This window comes from Crocodylus siamensis, chromosome 1 (assembly GCF_052110815.1).
Source record: "Crocodylus siamensis isolate JL-2025a chromosome 1, ASM5211081v1, whole genome shotgun sequence".
Taxonomy (NCBI): Eukaryota; Metazoa; Chordata; order Crocodylia; family Crocodylidae; genus Crocodylus; species Crocodylus siamensis.
In genome coordinates, this window is record NC_143395.1 from 45,975,238 (window position 1) to 45,988,763 (window position 13,526).

The following is a 13,526-nucleotide window of genomic DNA, read 5'->3' on the forward strand; positions in this document are numbered from 1 at the left end:
AACTCCCATCCCTGCCCCCCAACCTAACAGTTGCTGGCAGCTGGCATCTGTTCATGCCCCCACCCAGCCACTGCAGCAGTGGGGGGCAGGATCCTTGATAGAGGCAGCAGCCCCTTTCATAATGTCAGAGAGTGCAGGCCCCTTCCACGTGGCAGGGCCCTGATACAGGGCAGGCAGAGCTGCAGTGGACTGCATGCGGCAGCATCAGGACTCAGAGGAGGCCAGAGCCCTCCATGCTGCCACCAGCACCACAGTACTCCTTAGCAGCTTTCCCCACCCCGCAGCATGCCTTCCCCCCAAACCCCAAGGATCCTCCAGTTCCAAGCAATGGGGGCATGGCAGCCAAGTGGGAACCCCAGGCCTTCAAACTAACTGCTTGTGGGCCATATGTAGCCTGCAGGCCACCAGTTAGACAGCCCTGATGTAATGGGAACTAGCACATACACACATACAAATGCACTGCCTTTTTGGGTAAGGGTATCATATAAAACTGATAAATGAATATATACCGCATGCCAGAGAGCAAGGAGAGATGGGAATGCTGAGCACTTGGAGAGGAAGAGAGCTAGTACCCCACTTGCCCTACTGAGTACAGCATTTGAGGAAAGTATGTGGTGGTAGGTCCTGACACTTTCCCTTCTCCTGTCTGAGCAAGCAAAAACTCAGTTACCCCATTCAGTGCACTGGAGCACTGGATATAATCTGCACAGACATTCCTTCTGGACTGCAAGAATTAGGCTGCCTTAACAAACACTAAAGTTAATGTGTAATCCTTTTTTTTGCCCCCTGTGATGTGCCACGGGTAGGGACTGGCTTATTTTCAGGCAGCATCGTATCATAAAACATGATATGGGACAACCTGATTAATAATTTTCTTCATCAGCAGTTCTCTCATGCGGAATATGTAAATATTTATACACCCTCATACAGTATATCCATGGTCCTTCTTTACCTAATCTGGACTGGTAGGAGAAGCAAGGGACAGCCGTAAAATTAATATAAATTTGTAAGTTGTTCAGCTTTTATTGTAAAGAACATTTCCTAGGTATATTCAGAAAAGGATTAGCTCATCCAATTAAAAAAACTAGTTCTCTTTTATATAATATAATTAATATGATCTATGCTAAGTGCAGTATTTTTAGACCAGGTATTCTCTATGTAAAAGGTATAAGTGAAATTATTTGCCACTATCAACTGTAATCATTTCACAATGTAAACATATGTTATACTACATAAGAATTTACCAATATTTTTCCAATTATTTTCATTTTAAAAAGAGAGAATGGGTACGTTTTCCCCCACCATTTTTTGTTTACACCAAAAGATTTCACAATGATTCACCCTGAAATATTTGTTCACTTTGATGATGAACTTCATTCATAAGATTTGGCTCACATCCTATTTTGCATATGCCTGAAGGTCCCCTAAATCCTGGATAGCCTCTCAGTCCTGGTTGCCCCATATGTCCCCGTGAACCAGGCTGACCTGGCAGTCCATCAAACACTAGTCCATCTCTTCCATGTTCGCCTAGAAATAGTCAGAAAGCATATTTATGTTACCAGCATATTATAGAGTCATACATGTTAGAGATTAAAAGGATCTTTAGATCATTTAAGCCCATCCCCTTGGCGCAGCTGGTGATCCAATAATACTGTTGATTTTACTACTCATCTCTATAAAGTTCTGGTGCTCACAAACTATAATTGCAGTTGTCTCAGAACAGGAAGGGCAGAAAAATCTTTTAGGGGCCAGCTATAGAAAGTCTGGCCCTAAATTGTTCAGGTACTATAAAAAGATGCTTTGCATCTGCTTTAAAAAGGTACAAAGAGTGACCTGGAACTACAAAACCAAAAATATAATATGTTTTTAGCCAAGAAACACAGATTCAGACTGCTTCAGTATCAGTATCCTTTGCTCTTAAATAAGAGCAGAGCAGTGGACTTAGTTTAACTTTAAAAATATATATATTAAAAAAGTTTTTGATACTGTACCTCATGGGAAATGATTGGCCAAGCCAGACTACAGGTATCAGTACTACTATCTTGAGGTGGATAAGGATTTTACTTAAAGGAAGATTGCATTGGGTATCAGTGGTTGTCAACCTGGGATGCCCATATGGGTACTTTAAAAGGTTGTAGGGGATACGCAGCCTGCTTCAGCCATGGGGAGCTGGGGCTGGAGCTGGGGCTGCACAGGCAGGTGGGAACAGAGCCCGCCCCAAGGCGTGGCAATGGCGGCTTTCCCAACGCATTCCCACACTTCATCTCTTACCTGGGGGTGGGGCACACCAGGTGCCGCCAGTCCCACACAGCACATCATGGTGCCTCCCTGCCTCCCACCCAGCTCACTCTTCTGATTGCCCACCAGGCTGCCACCCTCAGCTAATAGCCGATAGCAAGGAGACACCACAGCCACCCACTTCCTGCATGGTCGCAAGAGTCTGAATGGTGGCAGTGGGGGGCGGTGTTCTGTGCCCATCCCCGGCGGTGTGTGATTGGCCAGGCAGGAAGGCTGTCAGCAGTCCACAGAGCCACACGCATGGCTGGCCATAGGAAAGTGGCACAGGGTGTGGCATGCGGCCAAGGGGGGTTGCGGAGGCAACAGCGCAGGGCAGTGGCTGCTGGTGGAGGTGCTGGTGGGTGGCGGTGGCCCTGTTTCTGAGAGCGCTGTGGTGGGCGGGTCAGCAGCCATGCAGGGCACAATTCAGCCTCATCTGATGCGTGCAGCCGGCCATGCCTGGGGGCAGCCAAGGGTGTCACAGCATTATTACCCCAGCAAGCAGTGGCTGAAGGTGCAGCTGTGGCTGTGGCTGACTCCCCTCACACCATGAAAGGCCCATGTGGCTGCCCCGCACTGAGGGGGCTCTGTGTGGTCTTGCCATGGGGGCATAGCACATTAAAAATAGGAGAAATATTAAAAACAAGAAAAAAATATAAAGGGATACATGGGCTGAAACTTTGAGACAGAAGGGGTACACTTGTTAAAAAAGGTTGAAAATCCTGGGTTATGTTGAAATTGAGTTATCTGACTGGAGAACAATTACTAGTGGTGCAACTCTTTGACCTACCTATTTAACATTTTGGTTAGCAAACTTGATGCTGGCCCAATTTGACAGAATGCACAGATACAGAATCATCTAGCACCAGTTTGCAGAATCATCTCATACATCCTTAAGACATAAATGTAACATGCTACAATAGTACATAATATAGAAATTTCCCCACAGACATATGTTTATAGCAAGCAAGATTTCAAAAACAGAGTAAATAGGTACCTCTTCGACCTTGGTTGCCTTCAGAGCCAATTAATCCAAAACCTTTGGCACCTTTATGGCCTTTGTCACCACGTTCACCTAAAAATAATTTTAAAAACGTATCTTAAAGATTACTTACGTATGTGGCTACTGTTATTTATAGCATAGAATATTTCTTTTTATTCTAGTATTTAAAAAATATTCTACCTATTGAGCCTTTTTTTCCAGGATCCCCAAAATCTCCGTAAAACCCTTCAGGGCCATGTTCCCCATCAACTCCATTCAACCCAGGGTTGCCCTATAAAAATGTTAAATATATTATATTATATTACACGACAACAAAATACATTTTCTCTTTCATAGTTAAATTCTAGTCAATACCAGCAAATAAAAGGAGATTCATGTATCAATAAAAGAATTAGAAGACTAGCTACACTATGGAGAAAACAAAAATAATCTGATGTTACCTTAAAATCAAAAGTTAAACAGTAACCTCTCACTCCCCCCTCTCCCTCCACAGCAATAAAACATTTAGTCCTTTCTTTGTTTATGAACTGATTTTAGAATTCCTGGAAACCTGCTTACTTTTACAAAAAAAAAAAACCATGGTAAGAAGAACAAGCTGTAAAAAGAAAAAAACCCTGAAGTTCCTGGATAAGAGCTAAAAAAATCCCGAGCTTCACTAGATTATTGCAGTGTTTAAAATCTAATTAACTGAATGCTGAACACAGACAAACAAGTAATCAATTGTCTGTATCACCTTACCTAACTCAGTTGTTAAAAATCATATTTAAATTGCATTGTTTCCTAATGAAGACAACACAGAAGCCATAGAGAAAGGGTGGAGGGAAGCAGGGAAAGAAGGAACACTTTACCCACCACTGCAGTTTGAAAATAGGTATAGGTAAAGCGAGGCTGTTCCATATTTAAGGAGCAAAAAAGTGATTATGTAATAATGAAGGTTAAATGTGGTATCCTGAAAGTATTCTCAGCTACAACTGAATGAAGTGGGAGAACAAGGACTGATTGGGTCAAAGAAATAAGGTAGAACAAGGCTATTAAAAATTTAAAATACATTAAACAGCAGTCTTGTTATATAGTGTGGACCAGAGGAGATAATAAATAAAAAAGACAATGCTGCATGCTGTCAGCTTGGCACAGAACTCTGGACATCCTGAAATGTGTTTAAAAGGAGGTGAGCAAGTATGAAGCCAGTGTTTTCAGATGGCAGGGATATTTGAGGCCACCAGTAAAATCTTTTATTTATGGTCTGTGTTTCTGTAGGTAATATTAGCCTTTATATTAACCTAAAACTTTCACATAGAAACAAACCCATTTTTGGTCTACTATTGGAATATTGCATGCAGTAATGTACCTCTTTATGCTCAAAAAAATATTTTATAAATCTAAGGAATATTCCATCAAATCTACAGTTGGTCTATAGTCTTGGTGTTTATTTTTTACAATCAAAAGAAAAATCACTCTTTATTCATAGTGCATCATGTTGCAAGCACTTATTTGTAATAAAAAAACTATCTATGAAGATTAATTAGCCCTAAACTATTCAAGATTTCATGGTAACTTTAAGTAAGTTATGTGATTAGATTTTGGCTCTAGCACAGTAATGAATGTGATAACTGATAAAAGAACTAATTAAGTTGCTAGTCATTTGTTATATTCATTGCTGTAGGTACCAGAAAACGCTTCTGTGCTGTTCAAAATGCAGTTATAGCCCTCAAAAACATCGAGATTTCCTAGATTAGTGGATGATGAATGCCAAGGCTATGAGTCAGAGGTTGCCTTTAGAGATGTTGAACGTCATGGAAGAATTAAATAAAAACCTGTTTCATAGCACTTGTGCCTTGAAAGTTTTTTAATTATATAATTGAATGAAGTTTATTTATTCAGCCTTTTGTGACAGTCTTACTACACATGTCTTTAAGCTTAAAACAACATAGCAGAGGTCTCAGAACATTATATGTAATCTGTTAACTGCTTCCATAGTTCGGTAAATTTATATACTTGTCTTCCCTTGCAAGAAAATGCATCCCATTGATGTCAATCAAAAACTCTCATTGACTTGATTTTAGTGACAGCAAGATCTCCAAGTTATTGATGTCCACGAATGAATGTCTCTTAGCATTGTTTTCGATGCTTCAGCAACAGAGCAGTGTAAACAGAGATGTGTTTTACTTTCTTTCTATGCTTACCTCTTTTCCAGGAGGTCCAGGCAAACCAACAAGTCCTGGGGACCCCATAGGCACATCTCCATAAAGTGGGCATGTACTGGCACATTTCCTCATCACATGGTTTGCAAAGGTGGACATTTGTTCTAAAGCAATCCTTTTGCACACCTCTATCACACGAGTTTCTGGAAAGGGGAGCCCCTACATAAAAAAGATTGTTAGAACAATCTGAGAAATAAAATATGCCAAACAGTCCTATTAATAGCATAGCTCACTGAAGCATCCCCTGAGTTTCCTGTAATTACCCATGGAACAATGTTTAGAAATGCAATTCTCTGCCAGTATCCAGCTAACATGATTGATAGTAAAAGTTATTATATATAAATTTGACAGTTGATAAATATATATGATACATTTTAAACAATGGTTTAAAAAAATTAGGACATTTTTTATAAGGCAATGTCTATTGGCCAAGAATCCTCTGAATTAAAAAATCCCCAATTTTCAGGTTAAAAAAAGTAACCACAAATCCATATTTGTGCATGTTTAAAATGAAATACCATGAATACATATATAGCTGATATACATATATATCTATATATATATATACACATATACATATATATACATACAGACACAAACACACACATATATATATACACACACATACATATATATGTGTGTGCATCTGTGTGTGTGTGTATAGTGGTGTTTCATTTTGATCATGGAAAAATGTGGATTTGGGGTTACTTGTTTTTAACCAAAAAATTGGGGATTTTTTTCTCAGAGAAAATCAGAATCCCTGCTAATGGCTTATTAGTTTGGTCTAATTTCTTTATTCTTCCAAGTAAAATCTAGATCTACTGATTCAAATTCATTCCAGGTTTATATTCCACTGACACCAGGAATTAATTTGGCTTTGTTTGCTCCAATTCTATTCTTTCAGACACATATGCAAATACTTAAATGGTACTGCACACATGTAAATGTGAGCAATATCCAAACCACCATCTCAGTACTCTAAGAATTTCTTGGAAGATATTTTAGCTCAAAAGAACAGAGTGTCTTACGGGGGGTCCAACCGATCCAGCATTCCCAGGTGAGCCATCATTTCCAGGAACACCCTGTTCTCCAGGTTGGCCTCGTGGTCCAGTCATTCCTGCTAACCCTTTTCTACCCACAATTCCTTCTGGTCCTAGTAGACCTTTCTCTCCAACCTAAAACAAAATATTTTACTCTTGGTCATACTTGGTAAGTGAAGCCTTTCAAGAATATTGTTTGAGCAAGTATGTTTATTTTGTCAGCTTTATTGAGTTGGTTATTTCTTGTAAGGAGCTAAGACATTTAATACCAGTATAAGTAGAAGAGTGAAAAGTTGAAAGAGCAAGTTTAAAGAATGTCTTACTTACATTTCCTTTAGATCCTTTACTTCCTTTTTCTCCCTTTTAAAGACAAACATACATACTGTTTTTGCATTGAATTTTCTACTCTAATTATTTCCTATTGTTTAATATGTCATCTTTGTAGATTAGTAGTTCATATTAATATCTTACAGTTTTGTGGAATCTTGCATGTAGGTTTCAAAAGAGTTTGCAAGTTTTATATATGGTTATGATGAAATATATTCAAAACTTGGTTCAGAAAGTGTATATTTATTCATTCACGACCAAATTCTCTTCAAAGCACCCTGCACCCATCTTTGCCTTAAGCCTGCATAATGGCTGTTGAGACACTGAGGGCACATCTCTATGAGACGTTTACTGTACAGTTGCCTAACCAACAGTTGCCTAATTAACTGTGCAGTAAATGTCTCAACATCTACACTAGTACCCCTATTAGGTCTCATGAAACTAATAAACTCTGCACCAGGGAGTACAAGTAAATACAAGTACTACTCTGCTCTGGAGGTTTTTTGTGCACACCAGCACACATGCATACGTTGACACAGCTGGCTGGGGCATGAGAGTGCATCAGTTTGGGAGCTGCCTGCCTACTAGTCCCACCATGAAACACCCTTATGCCTCAGCCAGCCCCTCCACAGCACATTGAGCCTGGTTGGAGCAGCCCCACGCTGGCGGGCTGGCAGGTTGGCAGCCTTCCCCTCACTCCGAACCCACTGCCAGCTGGGGCTTCTGCAACCTAGCTCAATGTGCTGCGGTCTGAGTGCACATGCAGGCACATGCTGCATTTTAATAGGCACATGGAGACACACCCTGAGATTATTCCTACCCAATGTCTGATATATATTACATGTATTTGGATTTAATATTGCCAATCTGTACTGTACTGGCTTAGGAAAAAGGCTACCCATTTAAAAAGCAGAAATACCTTATGATTAACACAACATGCTATAAACAGTAAAAATTAGACACTAAAACAGAAACAAAGAAAATTAGAACTGGAAGAGACCTCAAGAGGTTATCTAATTGCACCCCTGGCTAAAGGCAGATACATCCCTGCCTAAACTATCCAAGACACCTAACCTGCATATAGAAATGTCTACTGACTGAAATTCCACAACCTCTCAACAGAGTCTGTTCCATGGACCAACCTCATAGTTAGAAATTCTTCCTAATGTCTAACCTAAATCTCCCTTGTTGAAATTTAAACCCACTACTTCTAGCCCTGCCTCCAAATTGGCATCTTGTATTTGAAGACTGTTATCAAATCCCCCTCTCTGAGTCTTGTTTTCTCCAGCATAAATAATCCCAGTTCCTGCAACCTTTTCTCATGTCTTGATCCAATTTATTCCACTTTTTCCAACTACAGTAAAACCTGATTCATTTAAAATACACTGGACTAAAAAATACCAACTTTGAAATAAATGGGTTTGAAATAACATACCAATAGTAATTTGTATGTATGCAAATTATATGGGTACCTATAGACATAATTCACGCACACGCAGACCTTACTAATCGACAAGAACAAAGTGAAAAGTTATCCCAGTGACTAATTAAGCAGATTTCATGGGATGTAACACAAGGAGTTCCTAATACAGACCAGCAACAATGATCTAAGGATCCTCTTCTTCTGCGTAGATCAATCTAAGTGTAGAATTGTCCCACCAACACCCTCCTGGTCCTACCTAACCTACCATGGACCCACAAACACTCAATCATGCCCCCACCTCCCACCCATGCAAACTCCCCTGCATCCTGGCATTTGCTGTCCTGAGCCCTGGCTGCTTCACATGCTCCTACCCCCTCAGGTGCTCCCACCCTCTGGGGATACCTATGGCTAAGAGGTCCCCAGTCCTGTTGTGTGCTTCCTGTGGAGGCATGTTCTTGTGCCTTATACTGCAGGGCATGAGAGAAACAGCCCCCACATCCAGCCATTACCTGGAAGACATGGAGTACTCAAGGGAACAGAAAACTGCAGAGCAGCTGGGTCTCAAAACAGCAAGTGCTGGGACGCAGGGGAGTCTGCAAGGATGGAAGGTGGGGGCAGCAGCCTCAGCTACATGCATAATCAGGGGTATAATCGGGGGTTGGTGGGATCCAGAGTACTTCCTGGGGATCAGGGATCAAGGTCTGTGGAGGGGTTGGTAGGATTGAAGCAGGGAGGGGGAAGTTGGCTGGACAGTTCTGAATTTAAATTAATCTAAGCCAAGGAAAAAGGGCCCCTAGATCAGGGGTGGGCAAAATGCATCCCACAGGCTGGATGTGGCCCGCCAGGCCATTCCACCTGGTCCACAGAGCCCCTAAAAAATTAGAAAATTAACATTAATCTGCCCTTAGCTGCCTGTCATTTGGCCCTACGTGGCTTACCAAAACCTAGTAAGCGGCCCTTCGCCTGAAATAATTGCCCACCCCTGCCCTAGATCATTGTCCCTGGTCTACATTAGGAACTCCTTGTGCTCCATCCCATAAAATCTGCTGAATCAGACACTGGGATAATTCCTCACTTTGTTCTTATCAGTTAATAAACATGGATGAACTAAGACTGCACACACCCATAGTAATTTGGGTACACAAAAATTACTATTAGGATGTTTTTTAACCCATTTACAGTATTTCAAAGTCAGTATTTTTTGGTTCCCTGTGTTTTAAATAAATCAGCTTTTCCACACCATAAAACAGCTTCAAATTTCAAAGTGGATATATTTTGAATGATCCATATTGTAATGCATACAAAAAACACACCCTTTCAGCTAGGAAGTGATAGCAGCTTCAAGGTATCCAACACTAAGTTCTTTGAATCAAGTAAGAATCTCTGCCATCCACTGCTCTTGGCACCCTTGCCTTCCTGTCTGTGTTCACAGCATGTCCCATCCCCTCCAGTTCCTCCCTTACCCTCTCCACTTACTCTTCTGGGCACAGGAAGGGATCAGGGAGATCGTCCTGCTGCTGCCACTGTCCCAAGTATTCCTACTCCACTCCAGCCAGGGCTGAAGGAAAAAGCTGCATGGGGAGCTATTTCCTCTCTCTGTCTCTGTTCCTGAGCTGTTGGGGAACACCAGTGGGGCAAGGGGTAGGGAATAGGAACCTGCCTCCTGCTGCTGTCCCTGCTGAGCCCAGCTGTAAGCAGCCCAGATGGAGCAGGGCAGCAACAGCTCTAGAGCTCCCCCTGCCCTTGGGTCAGCCAGAAACAGTGGTAGGCAAGCTAGATGGGAACAGGAGGTAGGTGCCCTGTTCATGGAGGGCAAGAAAAGGCATGAGACCAGGGGGGATTTTTACCTCCTTCTCAGACTTAAAGACACCAGGCTCCTATGATCCAAAATGGATCACCGTGATCCAAATGGGGAAGGGGGTACAACCATGCCACTTCACCTGCTCTGGATTGGCCCCTTGCCTACACATATTTGATTCTGCACTAGAGCAAAGGGATGCACTAGATGACTTCTTGAGGCCCCTCCTACTCTTACATTTCTCCTATTTCTGAATTACAATTTGTTTTCTAATTTGAATTAACATCTACAGAATTTTCTTTTTGGTGATTCAAATGAATGATGATTCAGGGAGTCTGAATTCTCCATGTCTCAGAAGTCAAAGCAAACAAGCACATCAGTAAATAATATGCCTTACTAACAAGAGCCTTGCTTTATTTTCTGTCCAGTAAAATATTCCACATACTGCAAAGACAGTAAATGTCAAAGCTACTGTGTTGCTAAGAAGTTCAAGAAAACAGTATGTTTGAAGAAATTATTTTAAAAAATAACAGTGCAAAGAGTTTGCATAATTGAGCAGTTCATTCAATTATGCTTTGTATTTAATGATACTATACCTTTTCGCCTTTTTTACCCTTAGCTCCTGGAACACCATCATTCCCCTTTAAAAAAACAACTCTAATATATTAACATTTTATTTTTCAGAATGGTACAATAAGATTCAATTCTTATATACATTGTTGTGATATTATCAAACTCTTAGTACTCTCACCACTTACCACGCCATTTGCGAACTGTGTTTTTTCATCATGATCTTTGCTGATAAGCAGCTTTTATATCACTTGTCTCAAATACATTTACTTAATTCTCATGCCAGGAATAATGCATAGCATCTCAATAAATTCTGATACCTAGCACTTATCCAGTGGATTTTGTCAGTACACCCCACAGCAACTTTACAAAGAAGGTCAGTATCATTATCTCCATTGAATGGATGGAGAAACAGCCACAGAATAATGCAACAACTTGCCTGAGGACATCCAGAAGTCTGCTGGCAGAACCAGGAATAAAAGCCAGATTTTCCAGACTTGGATAACAGGTATAATTGGGCAGTTTTGCCCCTCTGAGCAGTGGTGGTGCACAGGGCAGCAGCAGCGGCCAAGCCAACAGTATGGCGACACCTACTTTTGTGTATCCTAAATAGTTAACCTAAATGTTATTGCCAATCTAAGGCAATTAACATCTAATATTTATTGAAAAGGAAATTTTAGAAATGACTTGCTACTTTTTATTTCAGTTTATCCCCATTTAAAAGCTTCATTATGTTGTTCTATTTATAGATTCCCTGTTTGAGCCACTGAGTCACATGCTGTACCTACTCTTCCCCAACTCCTTTTTTGAGCTAGTTGTCAACTAACTTTTACCCACTGTTAAATAAGATTTTCACAAGCATGCAAAAAAAATCTTACATTTTACAAGTTCTGTGTGCAACTGTTTCACATTCAATTACCAGATTTGCTGTGGGGAAAATATAATCTTCCATATGCACAGCATCAAGGCTATTTTAGAAAGAGAACCTTTACTTCTCTTTAACATCATAATGGAATTAATTAAATGGATCTGCCAGTTTTAGTGCCAAGTTCTGCTTGGCTGTTACAGATCTATTCAGCAAAACATCACCTTCATGTAAAGAGCAAAATAAATTGCAACCACTTGGAACAACTTTCTACTCTGCAGGGGACAAACAATACCCCAAAGCAGGTATAAGGAACAAGAAAGTTGTAAAGTACCAGATATATCATCTCCATGCACCAGTGAGCAAAACTGACATGATGCAGGGGCTAAGTATGCTGGACAAAGAAGAGTGGTAGCAAGCACACACTGGTGCTTCAGTAAACATTATAGGTGCTGTGTCCCCTTCCTGGTCATCCAGGTATCTAGATTTGGTCATCTATGTGGCATTTCTGGTCATCTAAGTGCCAAAGATGCCACTTACATGTAGGCAGCAATTGTATTCCTGGCCATATAAAGCTAGATGAGTATGTAGTTATCCACATGCACAGACTGGACATGCCTACTGGCTGTATACTTAGACAAGCATGCCCATGCACCCTGAGGCAGGCAATTATTTGGGGTGGAAGGACACTTACTGAGTTATAGCAAGCTATCAAGGGCTGCATAACAGGCAGCCCAGGGCAGATTAATATTAATTTTCTAAATTTTTTAGGGGCCCCGCAGGCTGGATAGAATGGCCTGGCAGGCCACATCCAGCCCCCGGATCGCATTTTGCCCACCCCTGCTTCAGTTGCCTGAAAACATAGTCAGTCAAAACCCATGGCTTCCAGACTTAAAAATGAGAATGGCTTCCCTCCTGGATTCTAGCCCTCTCCCCACTCCTTCCAGAACAGGATTTGTACCTGCATCTCTCTAACTTCTCAGCATAGCATGCAAATCACTACCCCAGGTCAGCAATCATTCTTTGTACTTTCTCTGGCACTCTTTCTGAAGCTGGGCCAGTATCCCTTACATTTAATCTAATCATTAGAAAAAGAATGAAGGTTGGGAGAGGGAAGAGTCCACTTCACCAGGACAAATGCTCAGGGTAGAACCTAAGGTTCTCCCTCCCTGCTAGGCACTTCACCGAACCACATACCCTATAGCTCACTCCCTTCCTCCTGGTACAATAAATTTTCCACGTATTTCACTCTTGTAGCTTCCCAAGGGGTCAGCTTCAGCTTCAGAAGGAGTGCCAGAGACGGACAGTTAATTTGTGCTGTGGTAGTGCTGTGCTCTCCTGGGAAGTCAGAGACACCCACCTTCAAAGCCCCTTTGGGTGAGGGGGACCAACAATCCAAGTCCTCTAGTTTCCCAGGTAAGCACACTAGCCATTCGTCTACTGGAGGAAAAGTTGGGAAGGCTTTCTAACTCATTTTATTGCCAGTGCACATTCCCAGTCTGCACACGAAGACCACTATGTATATGCACAGGCTTACATAGCCAGAAATAGAATTGCTATCTAGGTGTAAGTGGCATTCTTGACTTAGAATGACATTCTATTCTGTTCCCTTCCTGGTCAACTAAGTGTCCAAATTCCTGGTCTTCTTTCTCCTTGCAGCAGGATGCATCCCAATACCACCTTCGCAACATTTTCCTATAGGCTATTCCTAAATACTACAATATAGTCTTTTTTCCCTGTTCAGATTCAGATCATGCTTTTCTAACAATACCAAAATGTGTTTCAAATTTTAAAAAAGCTACAGTGTTTTGCATACTTACAAGCTCCATTTGTTGCTACACCCACACATTTAAAATTGGAATTTTGACAACTTTCCATGTAGCTTCTAATTTTATTCCACATCTGTTTACGTCATTGAAATATAGTTCCCTTTCACTGTAATCTTAATCTGCCCAGGGGCTACCTTACAATTTTAAGAATCAAACACAGAAATGTTTAATCTTACATTTAAAATAAGATTTC

General features: G+C 41.2%; 1 protein-coding gene across 1 annotated transcript; it reads right to left on the reverse strand.

The window, feature by feature from the left end:
• Positions 1–319: 319 nt before the first annotated feature.
• On the reverse strand, positions 320–11,934 carry LOC149872775 (uncharacterized). The gene is made up of 7 exons (XM_090031391.1): positions 10,666–11,934; positions 6,849–6,881; positions 6,510–6,656; positions 5,464–5,640; positions 3,461–3,551; positions 3,275–3,352; positions 320–1,527 (listed from the first exon to the last, which is right to left on the reverse strand). Exons 3-7 carry the CDS (start codon positions 6,594–6,596, stop codon positions 1,328–1,330), a joined length of 633 nt encoding a protein of 210 aa, XP_089887517.1. The 5' UTR covers positions 6,597–6,656; positions 6,849–6,881; positions 10,666–11,934; the 3' UTR covers positions 320–1,327.
• Positions 11,935–13,526: the final 1,592 nt, after the last annotated feature.